Here is a 26221-nt window from a genome sequence, read left to right as displayed (position 1 = left end):
AAATGAACCTTTGGGGAAGTTCTTCCAGCTCGACTTACTGCTTTATGAGTGATGATGATTTTCTGGAAGTAGGCTGTCCATTCTGAGCCATCTTCTTCTCTCTCCTTGCAGACTGTACCTGCTGAAAGGCTGAGGTGGGACCAGGATCTGCAAAATCTCTGAGTCTCTGTGTCTTCCTGAGGCTGAAGCCGTGTTTGCTGTCAACGATGTCATAGTGGAAGATGCTAAAGACTGAAAACTTTGCGTTTTTTCCCCTGAATCCCAAGACTCTGGGATTGTGCAGCTGTGCCCTGTATATCTCTTAAAAGAGTTTCTGAGTTTAGAAAGGTTTTTACATTCTAGTATTTATCTGTAACTCAATTTAAAGGAATCATATTGTATCAATGTGGTGTTAATTACTCTGTTTGAGCTGGTTAATTAAAACACATTATTGGTAAGGGATTTGACCTACCCTTGGATGGCCCTTGGAGCTGGCAACTCTTGTTTAATTTCTCTTCATGCCTTTAATGTCTTTCAATTATTTCTTAAGCAATTACTGCAATTAGGGTATACAATAAGGACAACAGCATTTCTGCCGTGTTGGATTGGGAAATCCAAGCCCAGTTCCTTGGAGAGATTGAGAGGATGGGGAGCTGAGCCTCGGGCTGGGTTTTGACAATAGGAATTTGGAGAGGAAGAAAAGAAATCCCCCCAAAAGTGATTAAGGCCAGTTCTGCTGGCTTTGGGTGTTTCTACTCGCAAAAAACTTATCCTGGTTAAATGGGACTTGAAGAAGCAGGGGCATGTGCCGGGGGACCTGTGCTGGGACCCCCAAACCCTGGTCAGGGATGCTGGGAAGTGTCAGCTCCAGAGGAACACTACAGAGGGGCCGTGCTGGGACCCCTCAAATTCCAGTCAGAGATGCTGGGCACTGCTGGACCTTTGGGACACTACTGAGAGGCTCCACTGCCTGATGCCCCTCAGCCCGGCCCCGCTCCCCCGATCGCCTGAGGCGTCGCTCCCGCGCCGCCCCTTTGGGAACGGGCGGAGCCGTGCCCCCGCTGCCGCAGCCTCGGCAGGTGCTGCCGGGGCCCGGGAAGGGCGGCGGGAGCTCCCCGTTGAGGTCCCGGCGGGAGTTCTCCCAGGGAAACGGGAGCCGGCGGGGAGCGGGCGGAATGGCGGGAGCGGGGCGTGAGGGGACAGCGGGGGGTCGCGGAGCCGAGGGCGGTGGGAACGGGCGGGCCGGGATTGGCGGGGCCGGCGCTGCCTCAGGTTGTGATTGGCTGGGCTGGCCCTGCCCTGGGGCATAAGTAGCGTGCCCTGAGGGGTTGCGCCCTAAGTTCGGCGGCGGCGCGGAGGGCGGCGGGTCGAGGTGCGCGGTCGGAGGGGCGCGGCTGCGCCAGGACGGGATCCCCGCAGCTGCCGATCCGGGGGGCACCGGTGAGCACGGACGCGACTCCTGCGTCTGCCTGCGCCAGGGCCTGGAGGCCGGCGGTGTCCACTTTTTTCCGCCGTGCCCTGCGCGGCTCGGGCGGCCGGAGCCTGGTGCGGGGCCTGGTGCGGCGCAGGGGGGGCAGCTTCTGCTGCCAGGGGCCGGGGAGAAGCGCTTCAGTGGTTTCTGGATTTAAAGTAGCGTTTAAGAGATTGGCAATAAAGCTGCGGGTTTTGCAGTTTTAATAGTTTATTTTGCTCTTGTTAGAAATAATTATGATTTTCTTTATTGCACCACTTCGTTATTTTGCTCGTTTTATTACGTTATTTTGGTTTGGTTTTGTTTCCTTTTGCTAGATATCTGATGTTAGTTCGGTGAAGGTTGTGGGGCTAGGGCTGAAACACCGGTTGTGAGGCCAGTGGAGACACGAGGCCCCAGGGTGTGGAATAAGGATCTTGGCACTAGAGGCAGGCCCAAAACAATGAGGAGCAATGGGAATGCTGGGGCTGGAGTGGATAAATGCCACGGGAGAAGGGGATGGAGCTGCAGCTCAGGGCCTGCAGGAGATGCCTGGGGGGTTGCCAGCCCTTGCCCTGTGGTACCAAGCAGAGGCTGAGGGTGTGGGGGTTCGGAGGGCACCAGGGCCCGATAACCAACACAAGGGCACTTTGGGATGGGGGAGCAGGGGCCCAGTGGCTCTTCCCGGCCTCGGTGCTGCCTGGGGGAGGTGAGGGGGGCCTTGGGGCAAGTGCTGGGCTGAGACCCAGGGGGAGCGGGAAGACAGATGTTGGGCTTCAGGTGCCAAGTGTTCCCAGGGCTGGGAACCCAGGAGGGTGGGTGGTAGAGCTCCTAAGGACATTGAAGCGATGATAATAACTGACTTGTGGCCTTTTCAACAGCCCCGGGCTGCAGGGAGAAGCAGTAGCGGCTTTTAGCGGCAAGCAGTGGGACGCTGAGGAGCTGGAGCTGAGATAGCAGAGCTGGAGGAGACACAAAGATGGTAGGGTTTGGGGTGAAACCCCTGTGGGGCTGGTCTAGGGAGTATGGAGCCGGGACGGGAACTGCGTGACTGGAGCTGAAATCACTGTAAGGACGGGGAAAGGGATGGTAGAGCTGTTGCTGCAGTAAGGATTAGCAGGCTGGGGCTGGAATGTGGGTACAAGAGCTGTGCTGAAACAACACAGAGCTAGAGCTAAAACAAAAATCATACCCTGAGAACCAAAAGCAGCATTATGTGCCACTGCTGGGAAGACGTGGAGACAAAAGTGAAACAGAAGAGCTGGCAGTGAAATAAAGCTTGTGGGACTGAAGCTGAAATCACAGGCTAGAATGGTGACTGCAGTGCTGCAATTGCAATCACTGTTCAAAGAGGATAGTGTAGACCTGGGAAGTGACCATGAAATGGGACACAAACTGAGGGGCTGAAAATAGAATAAAGATTACTGGGATGGGGTGGAATAGTGTTTCTAGAGCTGAAGCTGAAACCTCACAACTGGAGCCAAAAAAAGACTGTTGTCTCAACCTGGAGCAGCTACACATGGCGGACTGGGAGAAAAGAGGAGCTGGAGCTGGAAAAACTGAGCTGGCAGTGAAATAAAGTTTGTGGGTCAAGAGCTGAAATCACTGGGGATGGGAAGGGCACTCCAGGGCTCAACCTGAAATCACTGGAAGGGTGGGATAGAGACTCCTAATGGCATAGAAACTGTGGGGCAGATGTAGAGACTGTAGGATTCGTGTGCTGAAATCACTGTAGGCCTGTGACACTGATGTTTGTGCTGCGTATTGTGACTGAAAATGGAACAGGATCTGTAGAGCTGAAAAGGGGACTGACTGTAAGATTGCACCAGAAATCCCAGGGTTGCAGGGATACTGCCTGGGTCTGTGGTAGCCACTGTAGGGCTGGAGCTGAAATCACTGTGGGGCTGGGATTGGGAGTGAAAATGGAAAGAAACTGCAGAGTTGAGAAAGGGACAGAGACACATGGTGAAATGATGGAAGGGCTGGCATAGTGACTGTGGAGCATGGACTGTAGGGCTGGAGCTGAAAAGGAATGTGGGGCTGGCATACTGACTCTGGGGTGGGCTTAGAGATGGTGGAGGGGCGCTGAATTATTGCAGAGCTGGAGCAAAGATAAAGATCTGTAGCAGTGTGCTTTTTAAATGGTGGAGCTGCTATATGTCCTCGTTTTTCACACCCCATAAGCATCTCCTGTGGAAAAGCTGCTTGGGGAGGATTCAGGTAGAGCAGTCAAGCTCACATCACACATGCCACGGCTAGGCTCAGCAAGGAGAGGCAAGAAGGACCTTTTTGTATGGTAAATTCCAGCAAGGTTTATTCCAGCACGCCAAAGGGATCAGGAATGAAAAGACCTGGCCATGTGCTGTGCACAGGCCTGAATAGGGCTCAGGAACAAATGGTCTAAGGGCACGGGGGTGGTACAGAGAGCGGGGCAGGGGTCAGTGATCCATAGAGGGGACAGGGACAGACACTGGGATACCACCACCAGTAGGGAAGCAGGGGAAGGAGAAACCACGAGAACCAGGGGCACGGGGAGAGGAGTGCCCGGGGCAGAGCACACTGCACAGCACCATGGGGAAGCACCATTATTTCAGCTTAGGCAGGGAAGACTCTATGGTCCATCCTTCCAAGGCAGGACCCTGGGAATTGCCCCAAGGGGTTCCAGGGACTCCACAGGAGAGCAAGCAGTTGTTGCTGTGAGGGCGACCAGGCCTCAAATGATGAATTCTTGGGTCTCCCATGCAGCCTCATTACCCTTCCTGCAAAGGGTATGTGTGAGCTGTGATGGCAGTCAGGGAGTTCACCCCTACAGAACTGCTGCTGCTGCTGCCACCCCTGGACCGACCTACATGCCCATAAATCTTACAGCAGGTGATGGGAGGGAGAGCTCACCTGTGCTTCCACCACCAAAATCCCCCAGCAGAGACTGTGGCCACAAGAAGCAGCACCACAATGGTGATGCCGACGGTTGGAGCTGTGCTGCGGTTTTCTGGGACAGGGAGGGAACAGGGTGACTGTGTGAAGGTGACGGCGCCAGCCAGGAGCTGCCCCTCATGGGGCCAGTGGCTGCTGTCTGCAGCCTGCACCCCATCCCCGCGGGTGGCACCTACCCCATGGGATGAGCAGGCTGCGGCTGCCCAGGCTCTGGTGGCGCACACGGCAGACGTAGCTGTGCCCATCCTGGGGGGCCACGGCCAGGACGCTGCGGAGCTGGTACGTCAGGTCAGCGTTGGGCAGGATGGGGCTGCTGGTGAGCGCCGGGCCCGGAGGCACCTCCTGGCCGTCCCGCAGCCAGGCCACGCTGATGGGACGGGGGTAGAAGCCGGTGACGTGGCAAACCAGCAGCAGCTGCTCTGGGCTGGGGGTGCGGGCGAAGACCGTGGCCACAGGCGGCTCTGGGGAATGAGAGCAAAGGCGTGGGGCAAGTCCGGTGGGGCACGGCTGGGCCCCGGTGTGGGGGTGACTGTTGCAGGGTCAGGGTGGGCTCACCTTGTCTCTCCAGAGCTGCCCTCCCATACCTCTTCAGGGCGACTAAGTTCCTCTGGCATATCCAGATGGAGGGAAGGTGCTCCAGGAGCACTCTGACCGACCTCTCCTTGTTGAGGCTCTTGCTGACCAGCTCTGCCACCTGGGATGGCTGCCGGGCCTCCCAGCGGTGTTTATCTACCTCAAAAGCTACGAGGTCTCTGGCACTGCAGCCGAAATTCAGGAAGCCCTGGGTTGTTGTACTGGGGTACAGCACACAGCCTGCACGGCACTGGACCACCAGTGGGTCTGGCTAGGGCAAAGCCAGTGGAGAGGTCCGTGAGTGTGTGGGACATGGGTGGCATGAGGTGGGGTGTGGCTGAGGGCACATACAGGGATGCAGTGGAAAGCAGGGTGCAATGGGCAGCAGGGAGTAAGGCCATGCTTCAGGAGGCCCCAGACACCCTGCAAGCCCTCAGGCCCCTGTAAGTATGCAGTGGATACTGGTGTGGGGTGCTTGCGTAAAAGGAATTCTGTCCTTCAAAATATTTGCCCCCAGTTTTCCCTTCCATGATCTCTTCTGTGTCAGTCCTGCAGTTCCAGTAAATTTGGTGGCAGCTCTCTGACAAACAGAGGGGTTCCTTGTGCCAGATGGCTGAAGCCCCAAGGGATATTTTTGGTCTGGTAGGCCCAGAAATGACACCAACTTCCCCACCAGCATGACACACGGGATGTCCAGCTATGCCACCACAAGGTCCACATCCCTCCCACTACTCCTAGACCCAGAGGAGAGTGTTTGCCTGTCAGGATGGCAAAGCGCAGCCATGGGGCAGCCAGGGAGGGAAGAGACAAGGGGGCTTCTGTCTCCGCAATCCTGTGAGGTGATCACTTGTCCCCATGGTCTCCTCTGAGATGACTGCTGGTCACTTTGTGCTGAGCAGCTGAGAGGCCGTTTGCAGCCCTCTGTCCTGTGAAGGGGCATGTGACACTACCGGTGTCTTGAGTTCACAGGACAGGACCAGGCACCTGGCTTGTGCGGGTGGTCACAATGTGTTCAGCCTCCTCGGAAATTCCTCCAGATGTCTCCCACTGATGCAGTGGATCTGCTTTAAAGTTCTGCCTTAGCCCTTCCACTTCTCTCTTGAATGTACTTCTCACATTTGGAGTTTTTTTCGCTTCCTTTTTTTTGCTCACAACTTCTTCCTCCTTCATATTGTCAGTTCTCTGGCCTGAAAATGACCCAAGGGGAGAGGGGGCTGTTGGTCCACACAGACCACTGGTCCCCAGAGTCCTCTCAAGTGGCCATGGTCCTCAGAGTCACCCCCAGATTACCACTGGTCCCCACAGTTCCCTCAGGTGGCATTGGTCCTTGCAGTTCTCTCAAGTGATTACTGATCCTCACTTTCCCCCTGCCCTAGAGGACTATAGGACTTTGAAATTCTCATGTGGCCACTGGTCCTCAATGACCCCACAGGTGACATTGGTCCTTGCAATCTCCCCTGAGGTGAAGGCTGCAACCCACAAGCTGTGGCCGGGTGAGCTGGGGTGGGGTGCGCAGGGATGCAGGGAGGCATGCCCACGCCTCAAAGTTTTATCTGTCTGCCCCAATTCAGCAGGGGCTGGGAGAAACTTGATGTCACTCCTGCTGCAGCGAGGTGTTTGAGTCCTGTGATGCCCGAAGGTGACTCTGGCTGCTAGGGTAATGCAGTCCTCACCTCAGCATTGTGGTTTCCCGGTTCTGGCCAGGGGAGAACAAGCACTATTGGATTTGTGGTGGACATGGCCACAAGCCAGCCAGGTTTTCTAGCTTGCATATGGCTGCCAGACTTATCCTGGGAAACTTTGTCCTGGAAGTTGTCCGGTGAAACCAAACCTGTTGAAGCTACATGTTCAAGTTGATTGGGAGCAGGAACTACAAGCCTTCCTGTGTGTGTGTGAACTCTGCTGTCTTTGATGAGACATGGGCTTCTTTTTTCTCCTTTACCAGGAGCCTTGGGGTCACTTTACCCCCATGTGCACAGTTGCTTGTTTCCGTGCAATATGTGAGAAACTGTTCATATATGCACAGGCACACACGTACTGTTTTTCCCCCATGCCTTGGTGCTGTCTGCAATTAGTGCCAATAATTCAGCAGTGTTTCAGCTTCTATCTGTGGCTGATCAAAACCTCTCCAAGCCCATTCAACTGCTAAGGAAAGGCATGTGATCTTAGTAAAAATATGAATGGTTTATTTTCATTTCATACACATCTGCAGCTCCCACACATCACACCAGAGTTTCAGCATTACTCAGCACTTTGTAAAGCCATTTCTGGCCAGGTTCTGTTATTCTGTGTGGAACAGTTCAGTCTCAGCACAAATATTTCTGGAATATGGTTAATAAAGGCAATTTTTAAGAAAAAGATATACCAGAGAGTGACAGTAGAAGGGGACAGCTTTCCAGCTTCTGACAAAACTGTTACTGAAGCAGAACCAGGAGAATTTGCCAGTGGGCATTGAGGCGCCCTAGAGCATCAGTGGCTGGACTGGCCAGTGCCACAAGCTAAGAGATGATCTTGTGTAACAAGTGAGGAGGTCTCAGACTTGAATTTGTGTCTGTTTAGGAAATTCAAGTCAGTCAAAAGCTCAGGTTTCTCTTGCCAGGTTTCTCTTGTGCATCTCTGAATCGAGTTAGTCTTGCACTTGGCAATGCCCAGAACTTGGCTGAAGCAGAATAGTTGCTGTGAAGGCAGTGGGAGGGAATGGGGACTGTTGGCTCCCTTCTGAGCTAAGCCTCTTTGCTCAGGATGGAGTTCCTGGACTCTGATTCCTCCATCTGCTGGTGCTTTCTGAAATGAGAGGAGGACAGCTGGGTGCTCCATGGCAGAGCCCTTGCGGGAGTGCAGACAGCAACTGTCAGGGCCAAAGCAAGAGCTTTGGTGCTCAGTGCAGAAATCCCCTGGGCATTTCCTCCCCTCCTCTCTCACTGCTGCTCCATGGGGCAGAGAGGGACTCACCTTTGTCTCCACACCCAAGGCACCAACGTGGCAGCTATGGCCACGGCTGCAAGCAGCCCGACTGTGAGCCCTGTGATCAGCACCACTTCTGAGTTCCCTGGGAAACAGAGGGAGAAGCTGCCATGAACTCTCTGGGGTTTGCTCCATCTTGTGGGGCAGGGTGGCTCAGGACCCCCATCTTATCCCCACGGGTGGCACCTACCCCATGGGATGAGCAGGCTGCGGCTGCCCAGGCTCTGGTGGCGCACACGGCAGACGTAGCTGTGCCCATCCCGGGGGGCCACGGCCAGGACGCTGCGGAGCTGGTACGTCAGGTCAGCGTTGGGCAGGATGGGGCTGCTGGTGAGCGCCGGGCCCGGAGGCACCTCCTGGCCCTCCCGCAGCCAGGCCACGCTGGTGGGACGGGGGTAGAAGCCGGTGACGTGGCAAACCAGCAGCAGCTGCTCTGGGCTGGGGGTGCGGGCGAAGACCGTGGCCACAGGCGGCTCTGGGGAATGAGAGCAAAGGCGTGGGGCAAGTCCGGTGGGGCACGGCTGGGCCCCGGTGTGGGGGTGACTGTTGCAGGGTCAGGGTGGGCTCACCTTGTCTCTCCAGAGCTGCCCTCCCATACTGCAGGAACATCTTCATCTCATCAACACAAGTTTCATTGAACATGATTTCCATCAACTCAGTGAAGCCAGCGGAGTTCTGGAAGACTGACTGGACGTACCGTGAAAACTTGGTGTCTTGGCAGAAGGTCCAGGTGACATTCTTTGTGTTGAAGCTGAGGAAATCCTGACCATTGTAACCCACATAGGCAAAGGCCTGGGAGGTTCTGTTGGGGTACAGCACACAGCCTGCCCTGCACTGAGCCACAAAAGGGTCTGGTGGAACAGAGATGAGACAGAGGCTGCATGAGGCTCTGAGATTGCCTTCCTGCAGCCGTGGTCAGTGTCTCCTGTACCGCACCAGCACTGTCAGATCCTTCCCCACTTCCCAGCTGCTTTTCAGAAAGGGCATGCAGTGAAGACTGGGTACTCACAGGGGATGTCCATTTGCATGGCCACTACATTAATCACACGGTTGAACTCGTGCAAATGGATCATAATCATGTTCTCAATGGTGTCCCAGTCAGCTTGGGGCAGGGCTTGGCGCACCCAGGGCTGGCAGAAGTGGATGGACCATGTCTGCTTATCAAGAGAGCCAAGTTCAATGTCTTCCAGCAGGCCCAGCCCCTCCGTGTCCGCAAATGAGGTGTTTTGGAAGGTGGTGGTCTGGAGCAGCCGGATAGTGAAGGTCCCTACATGAGACAAGGATTGACAGGGAAGAGATGAGACTGGGAGAAGAGGGCTGAGGAAAGTGGAGGAGCTGAGGGATGGGTCCTTGAGGTTGCAGGGATCCATGGGCCCCCCATAAGGCACTTACAACCTTTGCAGTTCCCATCCCCTGCACCCACCTGGGGTAGCTGCGTCCCTGCTGGGGAGGAGGTGTGGAGCCAGGGGACGAGGAGTGAGGAAGCAAGTGCCCAGGGTGGTGGGGAGCAGGAAGCCTCCCTCCTATGGAGTCCCGTGGAGGTAGATGTGTGTGAGCCAGGGGTCACACTTACCCTCCAGGTTTGCCCGTGTCCCCGAGAGGAGGAGGAGGGAGAGGAGGCAGCAGCAAGGGGACTGCATGGTTCCAGCAGTGAGGCCCAGAGTGTGCAGCAGTGGGTGCAGCAGCAGGAAGAACTGACTGTTGAGAGATATGGTCTCAGATAGCTCCTCAGGCCGGCTCTGCCCTGGCAGCCAATGGAGCTGGCACTGAGGTTTTGGGGAGGGCTCTGAGGTTCCCCCATGGAGTGAGCTGGAGCATCCTGAGTGTGGCTGTGAGTGCTGGGGGAATTTGACTGTGAGCAAGGTCATTCCACTGCATGCAGGAGCGGTCCCTCATGGCTGCAGCAGCACCTTGACAATCAGGGTGATGTCTCCATGGTGTCTCCTCTGATCTAACCCCGTGTCAGGTGGACGTGTCACTTGGCCATGTGCTGCATACACTGCCCTGATAGGAATGTCCCTTACTTGTGCCTGGCACGTCTGGCCCTGCACAGAGCACACATTGCCACCTGCTCTGAGCTGCCAGGTGGGCTCACAGCAACACGGCTGTTTTCCCCACAGGGCAGGCAAGCCCTCTGCCCACCACAGGGCCTCATGCCTGGCCTCTCTGTGCCCCCAGCCTGTGCACTGGTCCCGTGCCTCTTTGTCACCTCCCAACCATCCCATAGCCAGGCCACTCTGATGGGCCACAGGTACATAAGCCAGGGATGTGGCAAGCCCACAGGAGAGCTGGGCCATGGCCTTGGAAAGTTCTGACGGGTAAGAGAGTGAAGGAGAAAAGCTGATGGTAATATCCCGTGACCCCTCAGCACTGCTGGTGTCATCCTGGGGAAGGGACTTCTCAGAGTTGAGGTGATGAGCACTTCCATCACCTGGACCACAGCTATGGGGTCAGGGATGGCTGCAGGACCAGCTGGAGGAAGCAGTTCTCCAGGAGCTCCTCTTGGGGTGCAGGAAGTGAAGGGACTAGAGCACCTGTATCATAGTGGTCCCCAAGGGGAAAGACGGGCTGCAGGGCCTGGGAAGGACTGTTCATCAGACTCCTGCAGCAGTGGCCATTGGCTGGGCAGGATCTTCAAGCTGGGATGGGGATGAGGCCCCACCATCAAGCCCATTCCAGGGAGTTGCAGTGGACATGCAGCTTCCCCGTTTTCACAGAGCTCTGTCCATGCCATGGGGCCTGGGAGCTGCCTCTCCATTCCCTGCACCCCACAGTGTAGGGGAGCCCGAACTCTGCCCTGAACACCCCCACAGGGGAGGGCCTGAGGATCAGCTCCAGCCTGGCAACTCCCCTTTCCTTCCCACCAGCTTTGGTGAGGAATCGGGTCCCCCTCCCCAGGAGCCCCCTGGGCATGGGAACAGAAATGGTGCGAGCCATCCTCCTGCTCTGTTTGAACTGGCAGCCATGTCCAGTGCTCAGGGACAATGTGGTGACCAGAGCCAGCCCCACCCAACAATGTCCCATATCCACTGCTCCTCCCTCAGCTGCAGTTTCTCTTCCCTTTCCCTGGGGGTGCCCATGTTGAGGGCAAAGGCAGAGCTGAAACCACAGCTGCGGCAAGACTGAGGTGTGGAGCTGTGATAACAACCAAACACAAGAGGGGCAGAGGTATGCATGTTGGTACTTGACCCTTCTGAGCACAGCTGGGACCAGGTGTCACCACTCCATGTCACCACTTTTGGTGTCTCCAGCTGTAGGGACATGGGGAAGGCCCATACAGGGCTGCTGCAGGCTGAGCTCCAGCACCCCGTGACACTGAGTCAGACACAGGGACAAAGGGACTCCAAACCCCTTCCTTTCCATGGAGCTGTCCCAGAGAGAAGTAGGGATGCTGTGGTGGCCTGGTAGGCCCAGAAATGACACCAACTTCCCCACCAGCATGACACACGGGATGTCCAGCTATGCCACCACAAGGTCCACATCCCTCCCACTACTCCTAGACCCAGAGGAGAGTGTTTGCCTGTCAGGATGGCAAAGCGCAGCCATGGAGCAGCCAGGGAGGGAAGAGACAAGGGGGCTTCTGTCTCCGCAGTCCTGTGAGGTGATCACTTGTCCCCATGGTCTCCTCTGAGATGACTGCTGGTCACTTTGTGCTGAGCAGCTGAGAGGCCGTTTGCAGCCCTCTGTCCTGTGAAGGTGCATGTGACAAAACTCAACATGCAGTCCCCTCTAGATCAGGATGAGGTCCAGTGTACACAATCCACTTCTATCTACTCATATTTCATTTTTCCTTGCTGGTGGAAATCATCACTAGACACAAAATTGTTAAATCCCACAAACTCAACAGGAAGAAAGACAAACCCAAAGTGGAGGGATACCCCCCCCTTTCAAGACGGCACAACCATGTTTAGGGAGACAAAGGGAAAATAGAGTCAGCCTTCTTATCCCGCCCTCAGCAAAGGCAGCTGGCACATTCCAAAGGTGATACTCAGCAAACAGCTACAACTCATGGGGAGATTTGCCTTCATTGTGGCAGAGAATGGCAAGGCAAGGCACGGCAAGGCGAGGCATGGCAAGGCACAGCAAGGCACGGCAAGGCAAGGCATGGCAAGGCACAGCAAGGCACGGCAAGGCACGGCAAGGCACGGCAAGGCGAGGCAAGGCGAGGCAAGGCACGGCAAGGCACAGCAAGGCAAGGCACGGCAAGGCGAGGCAAGGCACGGCAAGGCACAGCAAGGCAAGGCACGGCAAGGCAAAGCACGGCAAGGCAAGGGAAGGCAAGGCGAGGCAAGGCACGGCAAGGCGAGGCAAGGCACAGCAAGGCACGGCAAGGCACGGCAAGGCGAGGCAAGGCACAGCAAGGCACGGCAAGGCACGGCAAGGCGAGGCAAGGCGAGGCAAGGCACGGCAAGGCACGGCAAGGCGAGGCAAGGCATGGCAAGGCACAGCAAGGCAAGGCACGGCAAGGCAAGGCAAGGCACGGCAAGGCAAGGGAAGGCAAGGCACGGCAAGGCACGGCAAGGCGAGGCAAGGCACGGCAAGGCACGGCAAGGCGAGGCAAGGCACAGCAAGGCACGGCAAGGCACGGCAAGGCGAGGCAAGGCACGGCAAGGCGAGGCAAGGCATGGCAAGGCACAGCAAGGCAAGGCACGGCAAGGCAAGGCAAGGCACGGCAAGGCAAGGGAAGGCAAGGCGAGGCAAGGCACGGCAAGGCGAGGCAAGGCACGGCAAGGCGAGGCAAGGCACAGCAAGGCACGGCAAGGCACGGCAAGGCGAGGCAAGGCACGGCAAGGCGAGGCAAGGCATGGCAAGGCACAGCAAGGCAAGGCATGGCAAGGCACGGCAAAGCAAGGCACGGCAAGGCACAGCAAGGCAAGGCAAGGCAAGGCAAAGCAGCTGGGCTGGGCTGACTTGGTGCCTTCTTGCCTCAGCTGGGCATTGCTGCCAAGCTATGGGCAGCTCGGCCTGGAGCAAGGCTGCTCCTTTCTGGCACAGTGCTGCCGACAGGCACTCCTGGAACTCGCATTGCGGCAGTCCAAGATGCAAAGGAGGAACAAAAGGGAGGGGGAAAATGAAAAAACCACAGCAAAACCCAAGGCAAAGATTCTGCCTTGAGCAAAGACCACAGCGTGAGAGGGGTCTGCCTGAGAGACCCCTGGCTTTGATAAGGAACCCCAGCAACCCCTGTCCCCTGAGTGTCACCTTCCAGGCATGGCGCTGGATCTTAAAGAGACAGTAACAATTTTGGACACAGATAGAAATGGACTACTGTAACATCTTGGGTTAGCCGGGACACATGCTCATTTGAAGTAGACCGATTTGTCTTCCTTCCTGCCCTTTCCCAGGCTCAGCTTCCCCTCAGACTTCTCTCCTCCTGCTCATTACAGCTGCTAGTCACACTCGATGCCACTAGCCAAGCGCAGGGCACAGGGTCTGTGCAGTGTGGCCTCTTGCCTTGCCTGTGCTCCCACCCGGCTCCTCTGCAGATTTCAGCCCCTTCAGGGGTGGGAGGGGCTGGCCCTGGCTGGCAGGTGACCCCCATCCTGCTGCCCACTCCCACTCCCACTCCCTCACGGGGACAGGGGAGAAAGGCAAATGTGAGAAAACACTCATGGGTCAAGATACAGACAGTTACACAAGGGAAAGAAACTCTCCCAGGAAACACTTCATGACCTCACACTGTGGCCAAGGCTGGCAGGGAGCTCTGGACAACACTGGGCCCGCCCAAGCCCTTGCCCAAGCAGAGTCACCTACAGCCAGCTGCCCAGTTCAGGGAGTGGTTCAAGAATGATAGATCATTTTAAAAGGATAAGCATGGTGGCAAGAAGCTGCCTGTGTGGCCTTGGCGTGTCTGAAATCTTCAATTCCAACCTCATCCCATTACATATTGAATGCATAAATAATTGCCCAAGTTGTAGTGTAGTGGCAATATCTAGTACAAAATATTTACCCAGCATTTTGACCTTTTCAATGCTGTGAGGCATAGTACTGGAATCCATCTAATACTAGAAACTGCTGCTTCTTCTTGAAGAGAAAGAGTATCTTCTTCATGGGTAAGTCTGATTAAAATAACACAGAGTTCCAAGCTGATGCTTGTTTTATTAGAATACCACATAACGTGAAATTCACAATTTATGACACTTAAGGATGAAAATCTTAAAGTTTCTTGCTCTATTCCAAAATCTCTAAGGTTTGAAGAAAAAGCTAATGTTGTTCTAACCCAACATCTTTAGAATGTTACTTTGAAAACTTTAGCAAAGTAGAATTTAACTTAAAGCATTTAATAGCTGAGACAAGCAATGTGAAAAGCTGAATTACAGAAGAAAAAATGCAACCCAATATTCATACTACAAATTTACCTCTCCACAACAATTAGTACTTCCAGGTCATGTTTTTCCACCAAAAAGATGTTGTAGTGGCGAAAAGATGATGCTGGGGAAACAAAAACAACAAGAAGAGCACATTAAACTTAAAATGCTTTCCTGAAAATCGGGAAAGAGCTAATTTCTGTCCAACAGAAAGACAATGCCAGTACTAAACAATACAGAGGGAAACTGAAAAAATGGAACAATGAATAACTTGTGCACTAATGGTCTGGTCTCAGTCATTAAAGGAATGGCACACATTACAATTAACAAGGAGTTTTATTTTTTAAAAACTAACAAGAACCAGCAGCTGCCAATATCCAGCTGGTGCTGTGCAGTGATGGACAGCACTCACAGGATCCAGCCTCAGCAGCATGGAGAACTCCTTTGGGCAGCCAGCAGGTGTCTGCACAGAGACACGGATTTCCATTTAGAATGGTGCCTTTGGGTGCCGGAGTTACAAAATCCAGATTTGCTCAGTGGCCAAAGAAAGGTCACGTGCACCTTAAAGGGGTCAAAGGTCCATGTGCTGCATAAACGAGGAAACTCCTGGAGCTCTGTTAGGCAGTGGCATGAGGTGACAGCTGCATTTATTTAATTTTGTATTTATTGTTATTATTTTATTTTTTACTTTTTATTTTTATGGTTTTTATGTTCTTTTATTGTGGTTTTTCATGTTGTTTTTTGTAAGTTTTGTGGTTTTAAAAAGATTTTTTCTTTGTTTTTTTAAAATTTTTATTTTAGTTTTTTATTTCTTTTGTTATTTTTTATTTTACTTTTAATTACTTTTATTTTTATTTTTTATTTAATTTTATTTATTTTTCACTTTTTTATTACTTTAAAATATTTTTTAATTTATATTTTAATTTTATTTCTTATTTTATATTTTTTTTTGGTTCATTTCATTTTTTCATGTTTTTGTTCCTTTTTTCCCCCCATACTCTTTCTTCCCCCCACTATGCAGAAGTTTGGCTGTTGGCAAGAAAGACGAAAAATGACCTCCGTGCCCGCTGGACGTCTGGACGTAATTGGAAGCGAAGTTGGCAAAAGCTCTGTATTTTCTGCTCCATAAAACTCCTGAAGGGAGAAAGCTGTGACCACCGTGGTGCCGTTTTTTCCTTCCCAGCCCCGACCAGGTCTCCTCCTACCCGTGCACAGTGTTACCAGCAGCAGCCTGCTGTCCAGGCTGTCGAGGCGCATTTCAGAGGGGGCAATAAAAACAAAGTAGACGTTTTATTTTGAACTCTCCGACCCTGCTTGTTTATTAGCAAAGAAATCCAAAACAAAGCGAACAAAAAAAGAAAACCCACAAAATAAACTCCCCCGCAACCCACCAAAAAAAAACCATAGAGAAAGAGAAAACATGCCCATATTATTTGAATAAAGATTAAAACTTTACCCCTTAGAAAACCAGGCTCATTTAATTCAAATTAATTGTGTTTCTGATGTGTTAGGTAAATGAATTCATCTAGTTTAAAATATCATTTAGAATATAAACAAATAAACACGAATTAAAAAATAACAGAAAAAGAAAAATATAAGTAGCAAAAAGAGAAATATAAAAATGAAACATAATATCAGTAATATCAATAAATACACAATATATTATTACATCTTGCATATAATATGTACAATATACATAATATAAACATTATGTATAATAATGTACATAATACATAACCCTATATATAATAATATAATATACATACCACAATATAAATAATACAACACCTTATGTATAATGTACATAATATAGAAGATAAATCGTAATGATTAATGTAAATATCAGAATCACAAAGATAAAAGAGATTGAAATAGAGCCTGAACGAAAGGCTTTTTTGTTTCGGTCTGGTTGCTGGCAGGGCTCTCGCAGGTGTGCTCGGGGGTCTTTTGGGCCATTTATTCCGGAGGCTGTTCGCCAGGGCATTCCTGGGCACGTTCGTTTATGGCTCCGCTCCGCGCCGCCGCGCGGCAGTGCTGCCACCCTGTGGGCAGAGAGCGGTACTGCAGCTGTCCCCCGTGCCCGTCCCGCCTGATCTGTGCGGCAATGCTGCCACCCTGTGGGCAGAGAGCGGTACTGCAGCTGTCCCCCGTGCCCGTCCCGCCTGATCTGTGCGGCAATGCTGCCACCCTGTGGGCAGAGAGCGGTAGTGCAGCTGTCCCCCGTGCCCGTCCCGCCTGATCTGTGCGGCAATGCTGCCACCCTGTGGGCAGAGAGCGGTAGTGCAGCTGTCCCCCGTGCCCGTCCCGCCTGATCTGTGCGGCAATGCTGCCACCCTGTGGGCAGAGAGCGGTAGTGCAGCTGTCCCCCCCGCCCGTCCCCGACGCGCGTGGCAGCCCCGCATTGTGAGCTCGGGGGCGGCGCTGCCGCCCGCCCGCAGCTCGGGGCCAAAAGGGAGGGAAAAAGGCAAGGAGCCCGGGCGCGTGGCAGCCGGCTGCCTGCGCGCGCCACCCGGACCCCGGAGCCGTCCGGACGCGATTTTACGCGGCGTTTGCGGGTGTGCGGACACGGGATGGGGGTTCAACCGCGCCGCTGCCGGCAGTCCATTGAGTCAGGCGCCTGTGCGAGCAGCGGGGGGGGGGGGGGGGGGCACTTTAGTGAGTGCCCACACAAAATGTGGCGGTTCGACCGGAAGTGGCTTCAGCCACAACCAGCATGGCGGCGAAGAAGGGCGGAAGTCTTGGCGCGCTGCTGGCAACCGATAATAACCGAGTGCAGCCGAACAGCCGAAAATTGCCGAGGCCTGACGAAAATCACCGACTTTAGGCCAGCAGCCGAAGTCTGTCGAGTTCAGCCGACTTTCACTGCGTCAAGCCGAACCGAACGAGCCGCGCCGAACCCAGCCGAGGGCAGCTCCCGGGCGGCCCCGGACCGGTGCCCGCGCTCACCGCCGCTTCCTCGGCCGGCGATTGGAAGGCGATGTCGGGGGTCGCTGTGCCCGGAGCGGGAGCGCTCGCTGTCGCTGCTGGAGCCGGGCGGCGGCCGGCCCGACCAGCAGCAGCAGCAGCAGCAGCGAGAGCGGCGGGGCGGACGCGGCCCCCGTGCCCGTGGCGTTCGTGTGCGCCGGCTGCGGGCGGCCCGGGGGCGGGCGGCAACACGGAGCCGGGCGTTCGATGGCGAGGAGAGCGGCCGCGTCCTGCTGCGCCACGAGTGCCGTCCCTGCCAGCGCCCCCGCGGTCCCTCCCGCCATCCCTCCTTCCCTCCCTCCCGGCCTCCCCGGACAGTGCGGCTGGGGGGCCGGTCCTGGCTGCGCACAGCCCCGGGGGAGTCGGGCGTTCCCGGGGCAGGCGCCGAGGAGGAGCCCGGTAAAGGGCCCGGAGTGCTCGTGTGCCCCGAGCGCCCCCGGAGCGTTTCTTCGGGGTGGTGTGTGCGAGCCGCTTGTGGCCTAAGGGAGAGGGATTTCTCACAAGGACACGGGGACACGAACTTTGGGGGCAGCATCTCTTCTTGGGGATGAAGACCTAGCTTACTGTAAAGGCCTCAAAAATGTGTTACAACCTGACAGGACCAAAGCTTTTACATCTCTAACAAGATAACTAAATCTCATCAGTGGATTTAGCAAAACATATTAGCACATTTAAAATGTGGTTTCATAAATTACACCTGCAGGAAGGCAAAAAGAACTGCGGGGACAAGCCTGAAACAAAACCTGGTGTCTCAGCACCATGATCTAAACTAAAAATCTCAGTTCTGACACACACCTCTTTATTCCACAGAACAAATCCCAGACCAAAGCCCACTTCACTCGGAGAAGCTTTAAACCGGACTTTGATCTTTAACTCACACATTATTGAAATGCAACACATTTCTAAAATGAAATGTTTTTCTTTAAATAATGCAACGAACATCTGCCTTTTACAAGGCAGTGTTGAGAAGATGCATCATTGCATCACTCCTTCTAGCACTTCTTTAAATATCCTGATTGAAGGACACGCTGCAATTGCCACGGTGAGTCAACACTGACTCAAGGAAATTTATATAGGATTTTATCTGACCAACACAAAGCCTACAGAAAAACCTCTGCATCGTTGTGGTCGGTAGTGATTCATCCTCCCGCGTTACTACAAACAAAGCATTTGCTCAAAGCATTTGTTTGCTTTCCTTTTACCTGGGGGAATCTGGGATGGGTGAATGCCACAGAACTTAATGGAAACTTTTAATGCAGAAAGGTCACAGGAGCAGATTGTATTTCTGGGGTGAACTGGTTTGCTTTTTCATTAGACCCCCTTGTTTCTGTGGTTGGGTCAGGAGACCAAGTCTGTGGAGTTAAAGTGATGCTCAATTCTGTCTGAACTGTTTTGCAAGAAAAGACAGAAATCCAGTAGCAAGATTAAACGGTTCGAGCCCTAAGCAGCGGCTGCTTTCTGTTCACATCCAGAAAGTCATTCCTCACCCCAGTTATGCAATCACAATTACTTCATTTTTGATCTTCTGTTACAGCCACATTTCTTGAAAGCTGCCCAGAAAACCTGGCTGGGACTCGGTAAAGAAAGGGAGACTGACTGGTGAGTGAGCCAAGGAGGCGAGGTCAAGCCTGGGCTCAGAGCAGCAAGGAGAACATAAAAAGAGGGAAGGAGCATTAAAAAGGGGGTGAGTGGGTGTTCCTCAGTGTTGCCAGAGAGGAGTTTGTTCCCATTCGGACAAGGGGTCAGTTCGCTTCGTCAGCTGTGGGAAATTAAGGCACAGAAATTCTCAAGACAGGGAAAAGGTGGGAGAAGGAGTGGGGATGGGATGGAGAGCTAAGGTCTTTCCCACTGGAGAAGCAAGGGGATGAGATGAGGAGCAGTGATCCTTGCTGTTGGGAAGGCACCCACAAAGTGCTTCCATCCCCAGCCAAGCCAGCTGTCCCTCAGCACCTGGGCTTTCTATAGCACCAGCACACCTACAGTGTGAAATACTGGAGAGGAGTTGGCTGGTTTGGCCAGCTCCTTGTTTCACCTGTTTTGGGAACTAGTCCTTGAACACAGGGGAGTTGTGAAGAAATGGCTGTCATGAGGCCCTGATGCCCTGAAAAATGGCTCTTCTGACAGTGTCCTGGGAGCCCAGAGTACCCTCAGACTGGAGAACCAGCAAAACTCACAGCAGCCCCTGGAATGGAACCTGATCCAAAATGTGGAAGCTACTAGTGGTCACGGAGAAAATAAATATTTTATGAGAAGGGGCAGAAGGAGGGCGAGGGCGGAGCAGCCCTGCCAGCGGCCGCGGCGGGAGCGGGTCCGGCGGGCGCGGGCGCTCGGGACGCGGGGGCGGCGGGGAGGGGACGGGAAGGGACGCGGGCTCCCGGCGGCGCCGTGCCGGGCGCTGCTCTCCGCGCACATCGCGCGGCCGGGCTGACTCAGAGCCGGCTGCACCTCGCCCGCCCTCCCCGGCTCTCCCCACCCCTCTCCGAGCAGTTCGCGCCTCCCTCTGCTCTAGAGGCTCCATCTCACCGTCTCCCCCATCGTTCTCGCCTGGCAATGGTTGGAGGACTGTCACGGACTTGCGCACACCGCGACTCGTGACCGCGTTTCCCCGCTTGTGTTTTTCCCGAGACAGGTGCAAGGTGTTCCCCATCACTCCCCGTCCCCCGCAGCCCAACTTCCCTGCCTTGCCTGCTCCAGGCGCCCTCGGCCCTCGTGCCAGACCCTGCCAAGTCTGCCGCTGCAGCCCTTACACCTCGGCTCACGGGTCTCTGAGGGGACCCAGCTGGCACCTACGCCTGGCAGGATCTCTGGGTGGGGGATTTCAGTGGGCAAACAGCACTGACTCTTCCAGGCTGCGAAAGGACCTTCTCTCTTTCCTCACACCGGTGGCACCTCCTTGCCTCATCCCCGCAGCGTTCCGACTCCAGCGGGTCTTGAGTTTGAAGTGTGTAGGCTTGGCTTAAAACCTTCACTGCAAAGTGGGGAAACATCTTGAAGTTACTTTGAGAGAGTTCAAGTTGTTCCCTGTAATCTTTTGTGATACAGAAAAGTGAACCGGTGAGAAGTTCCAACAAATTGTCATTACTACCTGCTAAACTACCTTCAAATGTAATTTGGTGCTTCTTTTAAGGTATGAGGGACTCAAGGGGATAAATCAGGACACTCATTTCCCAGTTCCTGTAAGAGCTGTCCTCAGGAAAGAGAGCTTAGAACCAACTCTGGAAATGGGGAATGAAAGCATCTTTTCTTCCTGGGGCTGTGCTGCGGTATACAGCGGGTAAACATGAATATCCAACTGTTTACATCCTGCTATGCATGTTCACACTGATCTTTCTCCTGAGGGAAAAAAAAAAAAAAAAAAAAAAAAAAAAAAAAAACCCATGAGTGAGTAAGTGAAAGATGATGGAACCAAACTAATTGTGTTAAAACTATTCCTCTTCTCCTGTTCCAACTGAAGTTGGAATGCATCCAGATTTGAATTTCCAAAGTCTGGCCCCTCTTTTCAGAGGTTACACTGAACTTTGACCAACTTGGTCTTCATGTTAGAATCTGAACCCACTTTTATTCCTCACCTTGTCCCTCTTCACACCCAGAAAAACAACGGGGTATCACATATATCAGACTATGCCTCCGTAGTCTTGGGCAGATAAGAGCAAAACAGGTTTCACATGAACCTGTCTGAGGTCAGGGACGTTCAATCAAGTGTTACTGAACTCAGATAAATGGGATCAAAGATTCCCAAATAACAGTATAAAATCACTCTGAAACATCTGCAACTGCAAACACAGATGGGCAGAGAAAACAGTAGGTCTGCAGGTGAAACCCTTGCCTCAGATAAGGACAGTGTTTGCCTTTGAACTCAGCCAGTTACCCTCTGCCTTCCACCTGGGGAACTGGAAGGAGACTTGTGGTTGTCTCCCCCTACTCTCCTCCTTTTTCCCCTGGACCTTGCCTTCAGGGTGATCATTCAGTTGGACACTTCCTGCACTTGCTGTCTCAGGTCAGTCCCACCAAAGGCAGAAATGAATGCCGGGGTGTGGGATTACACAAGACAGAGAGGAAGGCATCTTTAATTAGCACAGCTGGTTTGATAACCAGGATGCCATGGCAGGGACAAACAGAATTTTGAGATTATGAGAAGATGGGATTAAACCTGTTTAGGGGAAGAGGACGTGCTGTGTCACATCTCAGCATCCCACATGACAACACAAAGTGACTCTGCAAGGCAAAGACTTAATTTTAACAGGTCTCCTTGATACTAGGCAAGCCTGATTGTTATCTCAAAAAGCCATTGCCTAATGATTGGCCGTTAATGCCCGTCTCCCAGGCTCTTTCAGGGGTGGGTGGAAATAGTCAAAGCCTGCAAAGGACACTTAATGCAAATTGCTGCAGTCAAACCTTTTCTACTGTCTGTCCCCCGGTTTTGTGGGGGAAGATTCTCTTAACACAGCGGGGTTTTAAAATTCAAACAAATTTTGTGGGCGGTCATTGAAGCGCAATCAATGCAGAAGAATATAGACAGCATCCAAAATCACTGGGAAGTATCCCATTTTTGTGCTTGAAAGGCTTTGAATCAGAAGGTCTGCCAGGGCTGTTGCCTGATGAGTATTTGTGAATCTTCCCAGTGAGATAACGTAACTTTTTCTAGCCTGGTGATGCTGTAAGCAAAAGACCATCCCAAAGCGCAGGAATGAGCCTGGCATTCTTTTGGCAGTGTGCAAGTATAACCCGAAGGCAAAGGCAGTTTCCAAGTGGAATGACTGAACTGGGAGAGGTTTGAAATGCAGGTAACCTCCAGGGAGGTGAAGCGGGGAGGGCTGAAAGACAGCACAGCGCAAGAGGCAGCTGGGTGCTCCGGCTTGTACACATCTTCCAGGGAAGCCTTCCTGTGGAGAAGGAAAACTCACGGACACTGTGGCTGACAGGAACTGAAGACATGCTTTCAGTAGAATGGCACTGAGATATATGTATACACTTTCTTTTTCTTTTCCCGCTGAATGGGGGCTACTTTGCTATTCAACATTAACCTAAAAACCATGTACCCTAAAATATAAAAAGTATTTTTGCGAATCTCTGCTATCCCCCGTGATGGGTAGTGTGTGAATAGAAAACTTGGAGACAGTAGCATAAAACACAAAGGCAGGAAGGGAGCAAGTGTTTATCACGATGTGCAGAATGCACCTCTTCGCTACAGCCTTGAAAGCTGCTTCTACAAGCTGGCAATATTCAGTTGCTGGAAGACAATATAACTAATCCAGACATGTTCAGCATGTAGAATTACAGTATCTCAGTCTTGTCCTTCCCTCACGAGCAACAGGAATTGGATTCATTTTTTCCCCAAAGAAAAAAATCACTTGAAAGTCTAGAAGTTAGAATCCAAGAAAGATATCACATCTGCTTCAGTGAGTTTCTCTCTTTTGAACTTGGAATCATTTTACTGTGCCAGAAATGCAGGAATTGTGTTGTTACATGGAAGCTTTAAAAAAGCAAAGACAAAATTTGAGCACTTCACTTCTTTTTCTCCTTGATATTCATTTTCCCATGAATTTCAGCCAAACTGCCAATTCAAAACTCATATCATTGCTTAGTGTATGGAAATTCCGATAAAATTAGTGTGTCAGTTAAGAAGAAAACAATGTGAAATAAAGAAAGTGAATGTGAAAATAGTAATTTGAAATAAAATAGTTCAGTTAGATGGTCTAAAATCTTCTATTAGTGAAAAAAAATCACTAGATCTAATGTAGAATAACAAGAGTTGTCAGAAAAATATCTCAGAAATACTTTTACACACACACACACACACACATTCCTCTGTGTGTGTGTGTACACTTCTCCCCATCCTACTGCTTTTTCTTCCTGCTTTCTCCCCTGTAATTTTTTAAGAGCTGGTATTTGTCATTTTCATTCTATTCGCCCAGAATAAAATTTCCAAGAAGTTCCCTAATGTTCTTTTTGGCTTTTGAGAATTAAAACAAAGAAAAAAAAAAAAAAACAAAAAAACAAACAAAAACACCCCCATAATTAAGAACAAAACCCCAGGCCTTTCCCACATTTTTAAAAGCTTTATATTCCTGCATTCTGACACAGACAGAATCCACAGGACAGTTCAAACAAGTGGGCTGTTATCCTCTCTCTGTTTCTATGGAAATGAGTGTCAGACCACTTAAAACAAAGCACATACCTTACAGTAATCACTACATTTTGATTATTTAAAATAACAGAGCGCATTTTCCCCAATCCAACCTCTATTTCTATGGATACAAGCTGAAAATCGTTGTAGAGAAGCCTGTTCCATAGTTTTTTCCAATTCTGAATGTGTTTTGGATGCTGTAAGTTCTCACAAGGCGCTATGGATGATACGATCTAACAAGAGCTTCAAGTGTGCTGTAATTTGAACTGGAGAGGACCAATTCTGTGAGCCAGAGTTAGGAAACATTCTTGTGTGTGTAAATAGAAATTGGAATGAATACTGAGTGAAGTACTCCACCCAGCAGGTTTAGAAGGAGGGGAATGATTTGCTGTTTTCTGCTATTTTTTGACTTGCTTCAGAGAGAGTGAGCTGAGCTAAGCAAGTTCTGTGTTTGGTGATCATGAGCTGCTCCTTGGCCAAACTAGTCAAAACACCATAGAGACCCCCACCACTTCACGAGACAGAAGATGTGACCCATGAAGTTTGCAAAGCCAGTCTCCTCACGTTTCATTTGGAATGAAACCTCACTCCATTTCCTCAGGAGAGGCAGCAGAAGGTCCCCGCTCCCCACCCCCCTGAATGCTGCCAGTCTTGCTGGCACTTCTCCTGTACGCAGATTGTTTTTTCTAGCAGTGCACCTGGCACTTGTATAGACATGAAGTGAGAGGCATGTCCCATCTCAGAGAGCTTACTGCTGCAAACAAGAGAATGTCCCTGGTCACTTCCCGACATGATGTTTCAAAGACACACTAGGAAAGACTGTGTGTCCTGCCCCTCAGTTAGGAAGGACATTAGGCCACAGTTACTGGGTGGAGCACGGTCAGGGAAATCACCCTCTTTGTCAAAGTGCTTTACTACGGTTTTATGAGCCTGCCTCTGATGGGTCGTTATCATGACACTGTTCCCCTTCCGTAAGTATTTAAGACAAGATTTTCCAAAATGACCAATGACTACGTACTTGAAATTCAAGACAGAAGCTTTTCAAAGCCACAGAATCAATGTCAAAACACTGAAAAAACTGTGGCTTTTCCAAGAGCCTTGAAAAAATCGGGCTTCCAGATGTCTCAAGTTAGGTATGCAAAGGCATGCAAAACTGATGGTGTTTCAGAAAAGAATAGCCCGTATCAATATCTAATCGGTGAGAGTTAATAGTTTTGAGATCCAGACCTCAGGCTAATTCGACCTGAGCACAGTGAAATTAGAAGCATATAACAAAAATTTAAAATGATATTGCAGTGCTTATAAGTGCCTGCTTTTCCCATCAAGACTGTAAGGGCTCCCTGGTAAATTCTGTGACTCAGTGACTTTGTCAAACTCAGACTGGATGATGCTTGAAGATTATTCCATGTGTATAAGGTGGGAAGGATTTCAGTACACAGAAATACCCGAGAATCGCAGTAGATACTCAGAGGTGCTCTCAGCAAATGCCTCCTCTGGCTATGCACAGCCTGCTCATTGACACTTTTCTGTCCTCTTCCCTCTTTTTCTGATCTTTCCACCCATCTTCAGCACCTGGGCATGCGGCCCAGTTCCAGAGTCTCACCATGCTCTGACTCAAACCCCTGATGCTCATAATGCCTGGTCGGCAGATCCTCCCATATCGACAGGCTCTAATATTCCTCGTGGGAGGAAGATAAATTGCCATTAGTCAGGCTTAAAATGCACTCCTTGCACTCCAGCTGAAATAACTACGGGATTGAAGGAGGAGGAAGAAGAGGAGGAGAGATGATTTTGTTTTACAGCATCTAGAGTAAAAAAAGTTGTGGTTTTACCTCAGCCTTGCCAGCCCACTCATCTCCTGGGTCCATGCACGGACCTTGCACATACCCTGGACTCCTCGATGCCGAACTCCTGGAATTCAAGCTCTGCAATGACTGTGTCCAAGTGTGTGAGCTGGCACTGGGCTGATCCCAGCAAGGATCATGGAGGTGCAGGGCACAGGGCATTTGGACATGTGATGACAAAGAAGAGATAGTGTTGGGAGCATTCCCTTCTTGGGAGGCTGTGCCGAGGAGGTGGTCCTGTCAGCCCATCCCTGGGCAGCGTCACCCTCTCTCCTTCTGTCATCCCATGCCTCAGGGTGCCAAAGGCTGGAAAGCAGGAAGATTTGACAAAGAGCTCTATATCACACATGAAATTTGGGGAAAAACTGAAGGAAACTTTTCTGTGTAATAGTTGTGTAAACTGAGAGCGAACACTGAGAGCTACAGTTTTAAGGTGCGATTTTGGATTAAATGTATTCCCTCTGAATGCTTTCTATACTTAATTTATACATAAAAAGAAACATTTATTTTAAGACACTAATGCGTTTCTTACCAAAGGAGTGAAGGGTGGGAGATTGCAACTCACAGATGAAGTGAAGTGAAACCACCACAGGGGTTACTGTAACTGTAAGTGGGGTATCCCAACAGCAGGACAGGTTTGGGCTGGGATTAGCATGGGCTGTATAGCTGGGGTCATGCAAAGGTCTGTCTGCAGCCCTTCTCATAGTCCCTCATCTGCAGGGAGAGGCTGTAGGCCTGGAGATCAGGCTGAGTTTGGGAAGGGTCAGGAGGACGCCGTTACGGAGTGATGTAAATGCGTATCAAGAGACTTGAGGGGTGGCAATGTCAGCTATAGAACAGCAAGGATCCATGGCTAACGGCTGGAGATAGGGGCTGCCTGAGAAGGACGGGAGTGCTTAAGGCTGAAATCAGAAGAGAAACCTCGGTGAAGATTTTGTGTTAGAAATGGTCTCATCTGCCAAATCAGATATTTGTCTTCAGGATTGCACGAGTAAGGAATCCCACAGCAAAGAAAAAGGTTCAGGTTTGGGAGCAAAGGCAAGTTGGGCAGGACTGCAGGGCTGGGGCTTGGCTGTTT

General features: G+C 51.8%; 2 protein-coding genes and 1 long non-coding RNA gene across 3 annotated transcripts; 1 reads left to right on the top strand and 2 right to left on the bottom strand.

The window, feature by feature from the left end:
• The first annotated feature begins 1329 nt into the window (after positions 1-1329).
• On the top strand, positions 1330-15501 carry LOC136298361 (uncharacterized). The gene is made up of 3 exons (XR_010723302.1): positions 1330-1419; positions 2311-2411; positions 15230-15501. It is a non-coding gene; the product is annotated as an uncharacterized lncRNA (long non-coding RNA).
• LOC136298204 (T-cell surface glycoprotein CD1a-like) lies at positions 4143-6106 on the bottom strand. Its single transcript, XM_066198827.1, has 5 exons — positions 6089-6106; positions 4919-5207; positions 4540-4824; positions 4322-4418; positions 4143-4188 (listed from the first exon to the last, which is right to left on the bottom strand). The coding sequence occupies exons 1-5, from the start codon at positions 6104-6106 to the stop codon at positions 4143-4145; spliced, it is 735 nt and encodes a 244-aa protein (XP_066054924.1).
• LOC136298275 (antigen-presenting glycoprotein CD1d-like) lies at positions 7600-9540 on the bottom strand. Its single transcript, XM_066198947.1, has 6 exons — positions 9474-9540; positions 8910-9167; positions 8470-8751; positions 8091-8375; positions 7889-7985; positions 7600-7720 (listed from the first exon to the last, which is right to left on the bottom strand). Exons 1-6 carry the CDS (start codon positions 9538-9540, stop codon positions 7660-7662), a joined length of 1050 nt encoding a protein of 349 aa, XP_066055044.1. The 3' UTR covers positions 7600-7659.
• Positions 15502-26221: the final 10720 nt, after the last annotated feature.

Source organism: Chamaea fasciata, unplaced genomic scaffold (genome assembly GCF_029207755.1).
Source record: "Chamaea fasciata isolate MVZ Bird 193981 ecotype frontalis unplaced genomic scaffold, bChaFas1.0.hap1 SCAF_1, whole genome shotgun sequence".
Classification (NCBI taxonomy): Eukaryota; Metazoa; Chordata; class Aves; order Passeriformes; family Sylviidae; genus Chamaea; species Chamaea fasciata.
Note: the sequence above shows the minus strand (reverse complement) of the source record. Positions and strands in the feature narration are given on the sequence as shown.